General features: G+C 45.4%; 1 protein-coding gene across 3 annotated transcripts in view; it reads left to right on the top strand.

Moving 5' to 3' along the window:
• GRAMD4 (GRAM domain containing 4) overlaps positions 1–19,207 on the top strand; it is a 226,276-nt gene that overhangs the window by 156,421 nt on the left and 50,648 nt on the right. For all 3 annotated transcript variants that reach the window (XM_069764984.1, XM_069764983.1, XM_069764985.1), the window contains 5 exons: positions 1,007–1,055; positions 9,042–9,113; positions 10,724–10,767; positions 10,858–10,967; positions 13,941–14,095. In XM_069764984.1, coding sequence (XP_069621085.1) covers positions 1,007–1,055; positions 9,042–9,113; positions 10,724–10,767; positions 10,858–10,967; positions 13,941–14,095 — 430 coding nt within the window. The remainder of the gene's footprint in view (positions 1–1,006; positions 1,056–9,041; positions 9,114–10,723; positions 10,768–10,857; positions 10,968–13,940; positions 14,096–19,207) is intronic.

Below are 19,207 nucleotides of genomic sequence, written 5' to 3'. Positions count from 1 at the left end.
GAAAATGTTCGACCCGTTTCGCTCAACCCTAGTCTTAACAGCTCATTTAAATATTAAGAAAAATGTGAATTTCTCTGTAATAAGACATGGGATTGCAGATATTAAGGTATCATTGTATTCAGCTTCCTATGGCCTACATGCCCATATTGATGGCTTAGGAGGGTTGATGCCACGGATTAATTCCCTTCAACGTCTCCTTTCTGTACAGAAGATATTATGTGCTGTGCAGTATGTACAACCTTATCCAAATAGCATCTCCCTGTAGTGACTATAGAAATAAATGTGTAGTCCCTTGTTGGTATTATATGTGCTATATATTTTGTTTTAACTGTGCATTTATTTGCCTGATGATCTTCATTGTTCTGATTTTTCTGCTATTTTAAATATTTTCATCTGTTTTGTTTTCTTTAGAGCTTTGTTTGTGCGGTCTTTGTATAGAGAGACGTGGGAACCAGTCACATCATTCATTCTGCCCAAATCACGTGCAACATGGATCCACGGCCGCCTTCAGCATTACAAACATCGGCACTTTGCTCTGAAACCATGCTGTGTTTTAGAGCGACCCTAGCTAGACGCACGGCCATGGCAGAGGTGACTAGTCCGAGTCGGGTCCTGCCGGCGTCCCCCATGTAGCCTGACGGGTTTCTCCCCATACACACAAGTATGGACAGACCTGTCGGTGTAGCAGAGCATCCGGGAGGAGCCGGCAGGGGCCTGATTCCTGGACTAGTCACCTCATCCATGGCTGCACTTTGTGTTCTTCCTAAACACAGCAGCGATTCACAATAGTTCAGAGACGTTTTTAATACAGTAGCCGCTTTTTTTATTCATGCGGCCTGTGGTTTGGGCAGCATAAATCAGCTGACTGGCTCCTGTTACCAGTAAATGGTTTACTGTATTAATATTAAACCTGTCACTTACTTATAAAATTTGGTAACCATTTTTGCGTTTGCATTAATTTTCCTATGTGTTATTTTATATTCATGGTGTGTCTTTCTGTACATAGGGGTTGGAGGATACAGTGGTGCATTGTGCCTCAAGTTTCAGAACCCATAGTAAGTTCTTCAGCAGATGTGTTACTATGGATTGCATGGGTGTATAGTATCTTTTTCTTCCTGAGACTTAAAGGCATTTTCCCACAAACCAAGTTAATGTTAACATTTCAATCAATAGATCTTGGAATAATAATAATTTCCACAATTCAATGTGATTAAATAAAATGTTCCTGTGCTGAGATAATCTTATAAATGTGCCCCTGCTGTGTACAGTGTAATGGCCGTGTCTGACCGTACAGGGACATGGGCTGATCATACCACAGCTCCTGGGCAGGGGGGAACAAAATAGTACACAGACAGGAATGAATTGGATCGCAGATGACTCTTCTTGTGAGGCAAATATTCCCCTGACTCTTTTTAATAATGTTTTACCTCAAGAAAGAATTGGCTGCGCTCCCCGGCTGTCCAGTCTACAGACTCTCTTAATACTCCTCACCCCCGCCCAGGAGCTGTGGTATGATCAGCCCATGTCCCTGTACGGTCAGACACGGCCATTACACAGTACACAGCAGGGGCACATTTATAAGATTATCTCAGCACAGCAACATTTTATTTTAACCAAGGATACCTAAGCTACAGCAGTGCCCTATATATGAGGTAAGCGACAGTGAATCAGAAGCACTATACTACATTTCTAATTGGGGGTATTTGCTAATATTATTATTATTGAAAAAAACAACCCAAAGGTATGAACTGGGATATAAACTGGTGTGCCTGCAGCAAGTAAGTGCACGTTCACGCTAGCCACTAAACAGAAAAAAACAGTGACAGAAACATAATGATTAATTACCCTGCAGTAAATAATTAAATTAATAGCATAGTACATGAAAATAATATACGTTACTTAGTTAACATGTTTTTTGATAAAAAAAAAAAAAAAAAAATTGCAAAAGCTATCCCACCTCATCACGGAACCGTAATTGGGACAATCCTAACTTTAATATTGAAAACATTATCGTTTGTCAAGTGACATGAATGTATATAAGGGTTGAGAGGGACTGGGCCCAACTAGTGGACACACGGCCAAGACTGACATCATCAATAAAGCCCAGCTCAAAGGAAGGCAGATTATTATTATTAATAATAATACTAATAGTAATAATAATATTACACCTACTATGTAGAATTTTGGAGATGGGGACACCCATGTAGGCTGTGTATTACCCTGCCCACGCCGCTGACTGGCAGCTTTCTGCCTATGCACAGTGTATACAGAAAGCTGCCAATCAGTGTTGGGGGTGGGGTTATACAGAGCTCATGAATATGGAGGGCTACATGGCAGCAGGTTTACTAGTCCTCTAGTGATAAATCTCCTGCTGGTAAAACAGGGATTTCAGCAAATTCAAGCAAGCAGCCCAGTAAGTGACACATCACTGGAATCAGGGTTTCTGTCTCTACAGTATGCTGCCCTCAGATTAAGGGCTGCAGTCTGATGACACATTTGTTTTACATTAATAGCTTCTCGTTTTTTTAGATGTAGTGTTGCTGTGTTTTTTCTTACGGACATGTGTGGAGATGTACACTCTCATGCACGAGCTGTGCGCCATCCACGCCTTCTAGGGTATAGGATGTCGTGCAGATGGTGCCTTGGGTTATATGCAGTTCCCATGGCAGCAGCGTACCTGATGTAAAGGGTAATTTAATAACATTTCTCAGTGTTGTAGCCTCAGGCTTTAGGGCAAAACCTGCAAACAATAGAACACCCAAATTGAAGTTTTAGCTTAATATAACTTGTGTATCAGTTTGTTACTGCGTTTTGATAATAAAATCAGTGTTTTTCTAGTCAGAGGTGACCCGATGGCAGCCATCACATGTCCCCTGCAGTAAGTGCTAACATTGTGCCTGCTGATAACGTCACGGCAGCAGATGCCATTACTGGGGTCCGTCTAGCTTTGACGTCATATGATAAAAGGTCGCCCTTTAGAGAAAACTAGCCTGAGCGGCATCATCTATTTTGCGGATTTTTAATTCCCTTTTCACCTATGTATTTATATTGACCCCTAAAAGACCATTTTTGTGCTCAGTTTTGGCGGCACTTAACCTGCTTGAAGTGCAGCTTTAATGAAACCATGAAACAGATGTGATGTTAGCAATTGTTGTTTGGAGACACGTATATCTATCTGCTGGGGATTATTTATACAGGTATGTTCACACTTTGGTTGGCGAGCATGCCCTGCAGGTTACGCTAGGTTCACACTGCGTTAGCTGCAGCCCGTTCAGCACATACGCTAACGGGCTGCTGTAACGCAAGTGCCAACGTTTACATCGCGCTAGCGCAGATAAAGCATCTGCCAACTCTATCTGCGCTAGCAGTGACGGACCCGGAAACGCTGCAGCCCGCGTCTCCGGGTCCGTCACTCAATGACTGCACATCCCTAGCGCACGCCCATTGTGGGCGTGCGCTAGCGATGCGTCAAACATTGCTTTCAATGGCGGTGTTAACGGACCACCATAACGCAGTGTGAACCCAGCTTGTGCACATCTAGGCTGTGTAGCTCTTGGCTTTAACCCCTTAGCGACCGCCGATACGCCTTTTAACGGCGGCCGCTAAGGGTACTTAAACCACAGCGCCGTTAATTAACGGCGCTGTGGAAAAAGTCCATAGCGCCCCCCAGAGGCCGATTTTCTCCGGGGTCTCGGCTGCCGTGGGTAGCCGAGACCCCAGAGAACATGATTCGGGGGGTTTTTAACCCACCCCGCATTTGCGATCGCCGGTAATTAACCGTTTACCGGCGATCGCAAAAAAAAAAAGCGATCTCTTTTTAATTTCTCTGTCCTCCGATGTGATCGCACATCGGAGGACAGAGAAAAGGGGTCCCAGGTGGCCCCCCAATACTCACCTAGCTCCCCCGATGCTCCTCGTGTCTCCCGGTGGGCGCCGCCATCTTCAAAATGGCGGGCGCATGCGCAGTGCGCCCGCCGGCCGGCACCGGGAGAATCTTTGGGGTCTCGGCTGCCGTTGGTAGCCGAGACCCCAAAGAAAGTAAAGTGTAATTCTCTGTCCTCTGATGTGATCGCACATCAGAGGACAGAGAAATAGGGGGATTCGGGGACCCTAGCATACTCACCTAGGTCCCTGGATCCTCTTGCTGCTCCTCCTGGCCGCCGGCAGCAGAACATGGCGGACGCATGCCCAGTGCGCCCGCCATCTGTCTCCATCTGCCGGCCGGCAGGAGAACAGCAGTTGGGGCTAAAATTAGGGTTAGGGGTAGGGTTAGGTTAGGGGTAGGGTTAGGTTAGGGGTAGGTTAGGGTTAGGTTAGGGGTAGGGGTAGGTGTAGGGTTAGGTTAGGGGTAGGGTTAGGTTAGGGGTAGGGCTAGGGTTAGGGCTAGGGTTGGGGCTAAATTTAGAGTTAGGGTTGGGGCTAAATTTAGGGTTAGGGTTGGGGCTAAATTTAGGGTTAGGGTTGGGGCTAAACTTAGGGTTAGGCTTCTTTCACACTTACGTCGGTACGGGGCCGTCGCAATGCGTCGGCCCGACATACCGACGCACGTTGTGAAAATTGTGCACAACGTGGGCAGCAGCTGTAGTTTTTCAACACATCCGCTGCCCAATCTATGTCCTGGGGAGGAGGGGGCGGAGTTACGGCCACGCATGCGCGGTCAGAAATGGCGGATGCGACGTACAAAAAAACGTTTCATTGAACTTTTTTTGTGCCGACGCTCCGCCAAAACACAACTGATCCAGTGCACGACGGACGCGACGTGTGGCCATCCGTCACGATCCGTCGGCAATACAAGTCTATGGGCAAAAAACGCATCCTGCGGGCACATTTGCAGGATCCGTTTCTTGTCCAAAACGACGGATTGCGACGGAATGCCAAACGACGCAAGTGTGAAAGTAGCCCTAGGGCTAGGGTTAGGGTTGGGGCTAAAGTTAGGGCTAGGGTTGGGGCTAAAGTTAGGGTTAGAGCTGGGATTAGGGTTAGGGTTTGGATTAGGGTTCGTATTAGGGTTAGGGTTTGGATTAGGGTTGGCATTAGGGTTACGCTTGGGATTAGGGTTAGGTTTGGGATTAGGGTTAAGGTTAGGGTTGTGATTAGGGGTGTATTGGGATTAGGGTTAGGTTTGAGGTTAGGGTTGAGATTAGGATTAGGGGTGTGTTGGATTTAGGGTTTTGATTAGGGTTAGGGTTGACATTAGGGTTGTTTTGGGGTAAGGGTTGTGATTATGGTTAGGGTTAGTGATTAGGATTATGGATGAGGTTGGGATTAGGGTTAGGGGTGTGTTGGGGTTAGGGTTGGAGCTAGAATTGGGGGGTTTCCACTGTTTAGGTACATCAGGGGGTCTCCAAAAACGACAGCCAATTTTGCGCTCAAAAAGTCAAATGGTGCTCCCTCCCTTCTGAGCTCTGCCGTGCGCCCAAACAGTGGGTTACCCCCACATATGGGGCATCAGCGTACTCTGGATAAATTGGACAACAACTTCTGGGGTCCAATTTCTCTTGTTACCCTTGTGAAAATAAAAACTTGGGGGCTACAAAATCTTTTTTGTGAAAAAAATAATATTTTTTATTTTCACGACTCTGCATTCTAAACTTCTGTGAAGCACTTGGGCATTCAAAGTTCTCACCACACATCTAGATAAGTTCCTTGGGGGGTCTAGTTTCCAAAATGGGGTCACTTGTGGGGGGTTACTACAGTTTAGGTACATCAGGGGCTCTGCAATCGCAACATAATGCCCATAGACCATTCTATCAAAGTCTGCATTCCAAAAAGGCGCTCCTTCCCTTCCGAGCTCTGCCGTGCGCCCAAACAGTGGTTTACCCCCACATATGGCGCATCAGCGTACTCGGGATAAATTGGACAACAACTGTTGCAGTCCAATTTCTCCTGTTACCCTTGTGAAAATAAAAACTTGGGGGCTACAATATCTTTTTTGTGGAAAAAAATATTTTTTATTTTCACGGCTCTGCATTCTAAACTTCTGTGAAGCACTTGGGCATTCAAAGTTCTCACCACACATCTAGATAAGTTCCTTGGGGGGTCTAGTTTCCAAAATGGGGTCACTTGTGGGGGGTTACTACAGTTTAGGTACATCAGGGGCTCTGCAATCGCAACATAATGCCCACAGACCATTCTATCAAAGTCTGCATTCCAAAAAGGCGCTCCTTCCCTTCCGAGCTCTGCCGTGCGCCCAAACAGTGGTTTACCCCCACATATGGCGCATCAGCGTACTCGGGATAAATTGGACAACAACTGTTGCAGTCCAATTTCTCCTGTTACCCTTGTGAAAATAAAAACTTGGGGGCTACAATATCTTTTTTGTGGAAAAAAATATTTTTTATTTTCACGGCTCTGCATTATAAACTTCTGTGAAGCACTTGGGCATTCAAGGTTCTCACCACACATCTAGATAAGTTCCATGGGGGGTCTAGTTTCCAAAATGGGGTCACTTGTGGGGGATTTCTACTGTTTAGGCACATCAGGGGCTCTCCAAACGCGACATGGCGTCCGATCTCAATTCCAGCCAATTCTACATTGAAAAAGTAAAACGGCACTCTTTCTCTTCCAAGCTCTGCGGTGCGCCCAAACAGTGGTTTACCCCCCACATATTGGGTATCGACGTACTCAGGAGAAATTGCACAACAACTGTAGTGGTCTAATTTCTCCTGTTACCCTTGTGAAAATAAAAATTTGTGGGCAAAAAGATCATTTTTGTAGAAAAAATGCAATTTTTTTTTTCACGGCTCTACGTTATAAACTTCTGTGAAGCACATGGGGGTTCAAAGTGCTCGCCACACATCTAGATAAGTTCCTTAAGGGGTCTAGTTTCCAAAATGGTGTCACTTATGGGGGGTTTCCACTGTTTAGGCACATCAGGGGCTCTCCAAACGCGACATGGCGTCCAATCTCAATTCCAGCCAATTCTACATTGAAAAAGTAAAACGGCACTCCTTCTCTTCCAAGCTCTGCGGTGCACCCTAACAGTTGTTTACCCCCACATATTGGGTATCAGCGTACTCAGGAGAAATTGCTCAACAACTTTTGTGGTCTAATTTCTCCTGTTACCCTTGTGAAAATAAGAATTTGTGGGCGAAAAGATCATTTTTGTGTAAACAAAAGCGATTTTTTATTTTCACGGCTCTACGTTATAAACTTCTGTGAAGCACTTGGGGGTTCAAAGTACTCACCACACATCTAGATAAGTTCCTTAAGGGGTCTAGTTTCCAAAATGGTGTCACTTGTGGGGAGTTTCCACTGTTTAGGCACATCAGGGGCTCTCTAAATGTGACATGGTGTCCGATCTCAATTCCAGCCAATTCTGCATTGAAAAAGTCAAACGGCGCTCCTTCACTTCTAAGTTCTGCGGTGCGCCCTAACAGTGGTTTACCCCCACATATGGGGTATTGGCGTATTCAGGAGAAATTGCATAACAAAATTTATGGTTACATTTCTGTTTTTACACTTGTGAAAATAAAAAAAATGGTTCTGAATTAAGATGTTTGCAAAAAAAAGTTAAATGTTCATTTTTTCCTTCCACATTGTTTCAGTTCCTGTGAAGCACGTAAAGGGTTAATAAACTTCTTGAATGTGGTTTTGAGAACCTTGAGGGGTGTAGTTTTTAGAATGGTGTCACACTTCATTATTTTCTATCATATAGACCCCTCAAAATGACTTCAAATGTGATGTGGTCCCTAAAAAAAAATGGTGTTGTAAAAATGAGAAATTGCTGGTGAACTTTTAACCCTTATAACTCCCTAACAAAAAAAAATTTTGTTTCCAAAATTGTGCTGATGTAAAGTAGACATGTGGGAAATGTTATTTATTAACTATTTTTCATGACATATCTCTCTGATTTAAGGGCATAAAAATACAAAGTTTGAAAATTGCAAAATTTTAAAAATTTTCGCCATATTTCCGTTTTTTTCATAAATAATCGCAAGTAATATCGAAGAAATGTTACCACTAACATGAAGTACAATATGTCACAAAAAAACAATCTCAGAATCAGCGGGATCCGTTGAAGCGTTCCAGAGTTATAACCTCATAAAGTGACAGTGGTCAGAATTGCAAAAATTGGCTCGGTCATTAAGTACCAAATTGGCTCTGTCACTAAGGGGTTAAAGTAGAATCATTGTGTTGGACTGACACCTAGTGGCACAGCGATGAATTACGGACTGCATCTGTGCTGCTTTTACATTCATTCGCCCTCAGAAACGGTGTTCACTTTTTAAGTGAAGTAGTCAGATGGGCTCTAGACTCTTTCAGTAAAATGTGTCCATTTTTGTTCTGTTCTTTGTCCAATAGTTGTTGCAAAATAAAACCACTAAAATGTTAACATTTGCTGAATTTCTGGCTTGGCTGAAGATCAGCATGTGTTATGAGGCATCGGCTATCATGCAAACATTCCCATGCATTGTCCTATACAAGTGTGTGATAATAGGACGGTCACAGCGTTGGGTTTGGGATGCGTATATATGCCTCCAGTGACTTGTCGATACATTTGCACATTGAGTTCATCACAGCACTCTTATAGATCTTTAGTCTGTTCACCGAGCTCTGAGGAGTCCAGCAGAGCCGGCCATAAATGGAGGAGCACAGTGCTCTTCATTTTAGCAATCAGTGGAGGTTTCTGACCCCAGACCTTTACCCATCTAACCTCTGTCATGTCAGACTTTTACATGATGGGAACCAGCTAGCCCCCTACAAAATGTGAACCACTTTGCATAGCACATGTTCTTACAAAGTGTGCAATGGGAACTGTTTTATTCCCCTTCCCCAAAGAAACTGCTGCAAACAATCAGGATGGCCCTTTCTCCATGACAGTGGTCGCCATCATTCTGTCATCATACACCTGACCAAATTGTGATGTGGGCATAGTCTACCTGGTGATTAGGGGCAGCCGCTGTGCATAAACCTCTTTTTCCAGCCACTGTTCTAGGCTTTACTATAGGCCAATGACGTCATATTTGTGTATGAAATGAGAAGAAAGTTGGGAATTTCTGAAGTCAAAATGGTGATGGCCTTTTTTTTTTACTTTTCAGGAGCCTCCAAAGGAAGACCTTACTGTGTCTGAGAAGTTCCAGTTGGTTCTGGATGTAGCACAGAAAGCCCAGGTCTGTTCATGGTCACTGGGCTGAGCGTACGCTCCTAGACCAGCTGTACAGCCACGGCTGCCTGGTGTCTCGGGGGTTCTCACTGCCAAGCCATTCATGGCTGTGCCTGACATGTGCGACTGCAGAAACTGCTGGGCCGTGCTGTCGGCACTTCCCATAGATGTTAATAGGAGTTACTAAAACTGATTAAGAGCTTGGACACGTTGCAGATTTGTTGTGTTTTTGTCTTCTGTGCAGATTTTTACAAACCTGAAGGGTTTCCTGATGCCAGCAAAGTGAATGTGAATCCTGAAATGTCATGCACACGATAATTAATAGGGACTTGCAGACGTAAATGTGCAGCAAGTCCATTATTTCAGTGTTTTAGTTTCAGATTTCATTCATGCTCAGTGGGGAAAATCTGCACCAAAAACGCGCACAACCACCTATTTTATATTTACTGTGTTTTTATAGGAGCTATTGAAACAGTAGATATTGTGGCCCCCTCGACTGTTTCCAGAGCCCTACCCAGCTGTGGCTGCCCCAGAAAGATAGTAATTTCCATATCAACCATCAGTGGCTGAGATATTCAAGGCCCATTAATTATTATTGTAGATAAATGCAGTAAGGCTGGCTATGAGACTTATTAAAGGGACTCTGTCAGCACAGAATGACTGTTCAAACCAAGCACTGTGCACCATGGCAGAGCCAAACGAGTAAATCTACCTTGCCACCTGCTTGTTTTCCTGCTCTATGCATCCAGAGCTGTCAATCAAAGAAGGGGGGTGGAGATAGAGGGAAAACAAGCAGGTGGAAAGGTGTATTAAAATATGTGGCTCCGTCATGAAGCACCGAGCGCCTGTGCTTGGTTTGAACAGTCATTCTGTGCTGACAGTCCCTTTAATGGCAGCTAAGTTGTACACCTCTCTGTAATAGTCTGTATGTTTACTACAGGATCCGGTATCCCCTTAGGCTGCCGTCACACTAGCAGTATTTGGTCAGTATTTTACATCAGTATTTGTAAGCCAAAACCAGGAGTGGAACAATCAGAGGAAAAGTATAATAGAAACATATGCACCACTTCTGCATTTATCACCCACTCCTGGTTTTAGCTTATAAATACTGAGCGTGTGAATGTGGCCTTAGCAGAAGTCTGTCTTAGGCTATGTTCACATTTGCGTTGTTGTGTGCTGCGTCGGCGACGCAACGCACAACACATGCAAAACGCTGCGTTTTGTGACGCATGCGTTCATTTCTATAGCGCAAAAAAAAAAATGCAACAAGCCGCGTCCTCTGCGCCCTGACGCTTGCGCCCCAAAAACGCATGCATCACAAAACGCAACAAAACGCATGTCCATGCGCCCCCCATGTTAAATATAGGGGCGCATGGCGCATGCGTCGCCGCGGTTGCGCCCGACGCACCGCAAATGTGAACGTAGCCTTACAAAGTTGCTGAAGTGTGACCTTTGAGAAAAATATATGTCCATTAATAAATTAAGTTAATGTCTTATAAATGTCTTATAAGTTGTCACACTCCTATCAATATGGAGTTTTCCATTTCAGTACTTTGGTATATTATGTCTGGTTACACTTTGCAAGGAAACCTAGTAATACTTGTGCTCCTTTCTCAGAACCTGTTTGGAAAGATGGCAGACATACTGGAAAAAATAAAAAAGTATGTTCTTTTTTAAAGCGTTAGTTTGTGCGCATATATGTGTGTGTGTGTATATATTACAAATCTGTTCCTTTTATGTTCCAACTTTAGCCTATTCATGTGGGTCCAGCCAGAAATTACACAGAAACTATATGTCGGCTTATGGGCGGCCTTCATCGCATCCTGCTTTTTTCCATATAGACTGATTGGACTCTGTATAGGTAAGTAGTACAATAATTTGTGTTATTTTGCTGAATGTTTTTTCTTCTATTCTGGAACTCCAACATAGTTCTCCTTCAGTTTTCTTGTAGGAACATTTCTCAGCTTGTCATTACTATGTGTGCAGTTTCTTCAGTGTTGAGTGCCAAGTTATGCCATTCCTGTTATTTAGCAAAGGCCTGACCTCCGCAACCAATATAAATAATGAGATCTAATGGATGCAGCACTTCAGGTGAATGGGCCGATGCTGCTTCTCATGGAGCTTTGGGAAAACGTAGAAGCGGACACTTTAACCAGTGTTGCAGCCTCGTCTTTGTCAGCAGCAATGAGTATCCCAAAAGTCAGACGACACCAATCATAAAATTATCCTTTAGAGAGAACCAGTCAGCATGATTTTGGAATGGGGCTCTAATACTGATTAAGTTAATACCTTTGGTGAATAAATACCCTTTGATGTTCTTCTGTAATCAGCATTTGATGTTTTCTGCTAATTAGATTTGGGTGCACAGGGGCCGGACTGTACCCGGGGTCTTCTCCTCCTTGTCTGCTATTCCCGACCCTTCCGCCTGCCTCCGGTCTGTGAATAACATTCCTCCGGTCTGTGAATAACATGCCTCCTTAGTTTGAAATCTCAGCAATGACCTGTTATTCACAGACTGCAGGCAGGCGGAGGGGGCGAGGGGTCGGGAATCAGACTGGAGGCTGGCAGAGGCGGCAGGAATCAGACCGGAGGTTGGTTGGTGGAGGGGCCGGGGAATCGCAGACTGGAGGCATGCGGAGGGGCGGGAATCACAGACCACAGGCAGGCGGACGGGGCGAGAACCACAGACAGGCGGAGGGGGGGTGGGAATCGCAGACCACAGGCAGACGGAGGGGGTGGGAATCACAGACCAGAGGCAGGCGGAGGGGGCGGGAATGCAAGACCACAGGCAGGCGGAGGGGGCGGGAATCACAGACCACAGGCAGGCTGAGGGGGCGGGAATCGCAGATCAGAGGCAGGTGGAGGGGGCGGGAATCACAGATCAGAGGCAGGCGAAGGGGGCGAGAATCACAGACTGGAGGCAGGCGGAGGAGGCGAGAATCACAGACCGGAGGCAGGCGGAAGGGGTGAGAATCACAGACCGGAGGCAGGCGAAGGGGGTGGGAAACGCAGACCGGAGGCAGGCGGAGGGGGGCGAGAATCACAGACCGGAGGCAGGCGGAGGGGGCGGGAATCACAGGCCGGATGCAGGCGAAGGGGGTGGGAAACGCAGACCAGAGGCAGGCGGAAGGGGTGAGAATCATAGTCCGGAGGCAGGCGAAGGGGGTGGGAAACGCAGACTGAAGGCAGGCGGAGGGGGGCGAGAATCACAGACCGGAGGCAGGCGGAGGGGGCGGGAATCACAGGCCGGATGCAGGCGAAGGGGGTGGGAAACGCAGACCAGAGGCAGGCGGAGGAGGCGAGAATCACAGACTGGAGGCAGGCGGAGGGGGCGGGAATCACAGACCGGAGGCAGGCGGAAGGGGCGGGAATCACAGACCACAGGCAGGCTGAGGGGGCGGGAATCGCAGATCAGAGGCAGGTGGAGGGGGCAGGAATCACAGATCAGAGGCAGGCGAAGGGGGCGAGAATCACAGACTGGAGGCAGGCGGAGGAGGCGAGAATCACAGACCGGAGGCAGGCGGAAGGGGTGAGAATCACAGACCGGAGGCAGGCGAAGGGGGTGGGAAACGCAGACCGGAGGCAGGCGGAGGGGGGCGAGAATCACAGACCGGAGGCAGGCGGAGGGGGCGGGAATCACAGGCCGGATGCAGGCGAAGGGGGTGGGAAACGCAGACCAGAGGCAGGCGGAAGGGGTGAGAATCATAGTCCGGAGGCAGGCGAAGGGGGTGGGAAACGCAGACTGAAGGCAGGCGGAGGGGGGCGAGAATCACAGACCGGAGGCAGGCGGAGGGGGCGGGAATCACAGGCCGGATGCAGGCGAAGGGGGTGGGAAACGCAGACCAGAGGCAGGCGGAGGAGGCGAGAATCACAGACTGGAGGCAGGCGGAGGGGGCGGGAATCACAGACCGGAGGCAGGCGGAAGGGGCGGGAATCACAGACCGGAGGCAGGCGGAGGGGGCGGGAATCACAGACCACAGGCAGGCAGAGGGGCTGGGGAATTACTGACAGGGAGGAGACGACCCTGTGTACAATCTGACTCTTGTCCCCTGAAATCTAATTAGCAGAAAATTTCAAATAGTTAAAGAACAACAAATCTGATTTCTTCACCAAAGGTAGCAATGTAATCCATATTACCGGGCCATTACAGCCATGGCTTTACTTTACATTGCAAAATTGTGCTGACAGGTTCTCTTTGAAGTACAGCTGAATTCAAATACCATAAATCCCTTAACCCTTACACAGCCACATCAGGTAAAATGTCATATGGTTGTGGTGGGTGTATGGAACGCTGAGCCTGCATGATACCTAGCAGATGCTTCCTATGTTACACCACCATCATCTGCCTACACAATCAGCATTTAAAGGCTGTTTAGTCGCTGACCGTAACATGTAAATGACTGCTGCTGTGCACCCATGCACCAGCTATCATCTCCCGTAACACGATCGCATTAAACAGGGGGGTTGTCATTTCAGCTGGGAATTTGCTGCAAGCCCCAATAAATGCTGTCTTGGTCAGACTTCCTTTAAAGCTCAACCTATAGAAAAAAATTTTTTTTGCCATACTTGGAATTTTGGCCCCATTTTTAGTATAGTACATGGTAAAGTGAACTGTGTCATATTCAAAACTACAAATTGTTCTGCAGAAAACATCCCTCATATGTCTTTCTTTATGGATAATTGAGAAAAAAAAAGTTTTGTCTTTTGGATGTAGGGGGAAAATGAAAAGCACAAAAACGTGACATTTGCTGGTCCTGGAGGTGTTAACATCAACATGTGGAATTCTCTAGACTTATTATATTGCTTGCTCATGTGATCCTTTTTTGCTTTTTAGGGCTATATGCCGGAATTAAGTTTTTCCTCATCGATTTCGTTTTCAAGCGGTGTCCGAGGCTCCGAGACAAGTATGACACTCCATACATTATCTGGACAAATCTCCCTACAGATCCTCAACTTAAAGAACGAACAAATGTAACTGCGTCTAGAAGGGTGAGCATAGAAGACGCAATATAAAATGTGGTGTCGTCTGAATTAAACATGCATCAACTGCTAAATATTCCTGTACAACAAGATAATGGGGAGCATTTGCCCAGTCCTTTTGCAGACGGTTTTGGGCGTAAAAAAAAAAAAAAAAGTCGCCTAACTGCTAATAAATTTGTCACGGTTCACTCCAGCTTACTCTGCCATAAGACCGGAGTACTAAATAAATTTTTCCAATACCCACTGATCAGTAATATTTAAATCATGAAAAAGTCTGCAATCCAAAATAGCATGAATTTTCTGCAATATTACTACTATCTTATATTACACTTGACATCAAAGCAATTGTGTCAAGAGACTTGGCATTATAAACTTCACCCACTACTAAATAGATCTCGATTCCTGATGAGGCTAGTGTACTTGCTGTAAAAATGTACTATTTTTTTCAAAATAGTTTTCCTGTCTGATCATAAAGATTTTAAACCATATACGCAATGTGAGGGAGGAAACCACTGTTTGGGCGCATGGCAGAGTTGGAAGGGAAGGAGCGCCATTTGACTTTTTGAATGCAAAATTTGCTTGAACAATTGGCGGACGCCATGTCGCATTTGGAGAGCCTCTGATGTGCCTAAACAGTGAAAATCCCCCACAAGTGACACCATTTTGGAAACTAGACCCTTCAAGGAACTGATCTAGATGAGTGGTGAGCACATTGAACCAACAGGTGTTTTACAGAAGTTTATAACGTTGAGCCGTAAAAATTTTTAAAAAAATCTAATTTTCCCCACAGATATGTTTTTAGCACAACATATTGCATTTTCATAAGGGTAAAAGGAGAAATTGCACCCTAACATTTGTTGTGCATTTTCTCCGGAGTACGCCAATATCCAATACGTGGGGGAATACTACTACTGAGGCACAGTGCAAAGCTCAGAAGGGAAGAGGCGCCATATTGGAGTTCAGATTTTGCTGGAATGGTTTGAGAGTGCCATGTCACATTGGCAGAGACCCTGAGGTGCCAGAACAAGAGAAATCCCCTATATGTGAACTCATTTTACAAGCTACACTCCTCAATGAATTCATCTAGGGGTGCAGTGATCATATTGACACCACATGTACCTCACAGATTTTTATACCACTGAGCGATGAAGAAAGAATAAATTACATTTCTACAACTAAAATGTTGTTTTAGCCCCAAGTTTTTAATTTCTCTAAGGGCTAATAGGATTTTTTTATACAACAAACTGAGGTTCATTTTTTTCCTGAGCGCTCCAATACCCTACATGTAATCGGGAAATAGTTTTCATGCACAGTGCAAAGCTCATAAGACAAGGAGCGCCAGACCAGATTTTACTGTTATGGTTTGCAGGTGCCATGACCCACTGGGAGAGTCCATGAGGTGCCAGAACAGCAGAGCTCCCCATAAGAGACCCCATTTTACAAACGAGACCTCTCAATGAATTCATCTAGTAGTGCAGTGACCATATTGACAACATGGGTGTGTCACAGAATAGCAGTGACCATATTGACACCATGGGTGTGTCACAGAATTTTATACCACTGAGCAGTGAAGAAAAAATAACTACATTTTTACTACCAAAATTTTGTTTTAGCCCCAGATTTTACATTTTCACATAAGAAGTGGGTAAAAATGGCACCAAAATTTGTCTCAAAGTTTCTACTGAACGTGGCAATACTCCATATGTGGCCGTACAGAACTACCGTGTTTCCCCGAAAGTAAGACCCTGTCTTACATTAATTTTACCCCAAAAAGTCCCACCCTGTCTTACTTTCGGGGGAGGTCTTACATTAGCCGGAAAAAAAAATGACAATTTTCAAATTCAGTACAGTACTTAACGTTACACCGTTCAACTGGAAAGCAGACAACAAATCAAAGTACGGTAACAGTAACACACTACGGTACGGTACTGTACGGTAATTGCCGTATACCCTCTGCCTGCATACCATAACAGTGCCGTATCCCACTGCACACAGCCCCATACCCCATGACAGTTCCGTATCCCACTGCACACAGCCCCATACCCCATAACAGTGCCGTATCCCACTGCACACAGCCCCATACCCTATACAGTACATGTTTCCCTACTTGGTTTTTAAATGCTGGACGTTTTCCTCTGCGGTGCGGCTGTGGGTGCGGAAGGCCTGTGCTGCAGGGAACGCTGTGCCAATCAGCAGGGAAACAGCGGTGACGGGCTGGGGCGGCCAATTACAGCCCGAGCTGCTGGGCCAATCAGCACTCGAGCTGATTGGCCAATCAGCGCTCGAGCCGGGGGACGGCGGTGACGTGGGGAGCAGGGGCGGCCAATGAGCTGTTGAGCTGGGCGGATTGCGGGGTTAACACGGCGAGTTAACCCCATGAGCGCTGGACCCGCCCAGCTGCACCTGAGGACACCTCTGGAGCCTGGGGACCCAATGGGGGACAGCGGCGGCCCAAAGGTAAGGGCCTTACATTTCACAGCGGCCCCCCCAACCCTGCCTTACATTCGGGGGAGGCCTTACATTGGAGGACCCCCCCAAAACCCCCACCCTGTCTTACTTTCGGGGGGGTCCTACTTTCGGGGAAACAGGGTACTTAGCCACATGGAGAGACACAGAGGAACAGAGAGCTATTTGTCTCTTGGAATGCAGATTTTCCTAGAACAGTTTGCAGACTCCATATACAGAGCCTCTAGTTGCAAAAGGAGCAGAATCCCCACTCAAGTGACACCATTTGAGAAAATATACCACTTGGGGAATTTATCTATAGGTATTTTGACTCCATGAGTATTTTCCAGAAACAAGCAGAAATGAATGTTGCCGAGTGAAAATTGCAAACTGCCGTTGTAGTGTCCAGTACGCTGTAGTCACCAGTACATTACGCCCAGCCCATGCTTCTAGAGGCATGCATCTGTAAGATAGGCAGGCTCTCATTTCTTCAGAAATGCCAAACGTGGATTATATATGTGGTTTAGGTACACTGTGGGGCACAGAAGGGATGGGAGGGGGGGCATTTGGATTTGGGAGCGGAGAATTTGCTGAATTTCTTTTGGTGGGTGAGGAGCCGTTTCACTTTTTCAGATCCTATATTTCTGTTAATAAATGACGGACCTGAGCCAGGGCTTTGTTTTTTTTGTGGATTGAGTTGAAGCTTTTATTAGGAACACTTTACATAATGTTTGGGATCACATTTATCCGGCGCTCTACGCTGACCACTTTGGGGTTTCCATCTAAATCTTCAAGTGACGTGATTCAGATGAAACTTCTGAAGCATCCATTCACTATAGTGAGGCAGCAGTGTTACTCTGGACTGCGACTGGCCTCTGTTGAGCGGTGTCCTTCTTTTCAGATTTATGCAATCCTAAAAAGGAAACCGCCGGATCACCGGTCACGCGACGTCGGCAGTGCCTCCATCTGCCTCATTGTAGGGAATTTTCCGCCAGAGGTTCCGACTGAATCATGTATTTCAGAGATTTACACGGAAACCCCGGTGTAAGAGCTCAACGCAGAGTGAAGGATAAATGTGGCCGTGCTTTACTGGGATCTTTGGAAAGCAGAATGCAAAAATCAACAGCATGTGAAGAATTGGTTTTATTTTTTATGCCGTTCCTCGTGCGGGTATAAGTTATTAGGCGACTTTACTCTTCGGGTCGATGCGATTACAGTGATACCAGATTTATATCAGATTTTTATGTTTGGTTGCAGCCACACACTGAAAGACACTTTTATTGCAAAAAACAGTTAAATAGTTTTTGCATCACTACGTTTCGAGAGCTAAAATTTTTCCATGTTTTGGCCCACAGAGTCATGTGAGGTCTTGTTTTTTGCGGGATGAGTTGACGTTTTTATTGGTGCCGTTTCCATGCAAATGACATTTTTTGATCGCTTTGTAATTCTGATTTGTTGAGGCAGAATGAACAAGAAACAGCAATTGAATTTCTTTTTTTATTGTGGGGGGAGGGGGGTTATGCCATTCCATGTGTGGTAAAACTGATAAAGCAGTTTTATTCTTTGGGTTAGTACGATCACAGCGATACCTCATTTATATCTTTTTTTTTTTTTTTTTATGTTTTGGCGCTTTTATACAATAAAAACTATTTTTTTAGGAAAAAGAATTATTTTTGCTTTATTTTGAGAGCTATAACTTTTTTTTATTTTTCCCGCTGATAGAGTTGTATGGCAGCTTGTTTTTTGTGGGACAAAATGACATTTTTAGCGGTACCATGTTTATTTAAATCCGTCTTTTTGACCACGTTTTATTCCACTTTTTGTTCAGCGGTAAGATGATAAAGCGTTGTTTTTGCCTTGTATTTTTTTTTTTTTTTTATGCTGTTCACGAAAGGGGTTAACTAGTGGGACAGTTTTATAGGTCGGGTCGTTGTGGATGCGGTGATACCAAATATGTGTACTTTTATTAGTTTTCTTATTTTTTCAATGATTTATTTTGAGATATAATATCTTTTGATTTTTCTATTAGTTTAGTTTTTTTTTTTTTTTTAAATTTTTACAATTATTTAAAACATATATATTTTTTTTTTTTTACTTTATTCTAACTTTTTTACTTTGTCCCACTATGGGACTATATTTTTTTGCAGGCTGATTGCTTCTGCAGAATGGAGATGTAGCAGCATAGTCATGCTGCAGATACTGTCAGCTCTGCACTGACAGAGAGACTTGCTGATCCTGCACTGTGCATGATCAGCAAGTTTCCTAGTTGTGGTGACCCAGATGTCGTCATGATGCCATCTGGTGACCATGGCAACGATCGGGACCCTGTGTCACGCCGCGGGGTCTCTGATCCAAAGGCAGAGGGGTTGTCGGCCCTCTGCCTGCTCCCGGAATGCTGTGATCAGAGCATTTCGGAGGTCAAAGTACCGGGTGTCGGAATCAGCTGACACCTGGCAGTGATCGCCGCACACCCCCCGTGTGCATGGGCGATCGCGATGACATTTTGATTCGTCCCTGGTCATATAGGCCAAGGGCACATGGACCGATCATTACATCTGTCAGAAAGGGGTTAACAAACTTTGGAATTTTTTTTCACCACTTTAAAGATAAAAAAAAGAACCTTTACATGTTTGGTGTCTATGAACTTGTAATGACCTGGAGAATAATAATGGCAGG

Source organism: Ranitomeya imitator, chromosome 4 (assembly GCF_032444005.1).
Source record: "Ranitomeya imitator isolate aRanImi1 chromosome 4, aRanImi1.pri, whole genome shotgun sequence".
NCBI lineage: Eukaryota > Metazoa > Chordata > Amphibia > Anura > Dendrobatidae > Ranitomeya > Ranitomeya imitator.
Note: the sequence above shows the minus strand (reverse complement) of the source record. Positions and strands in the feature narration are given on the sequence as shown.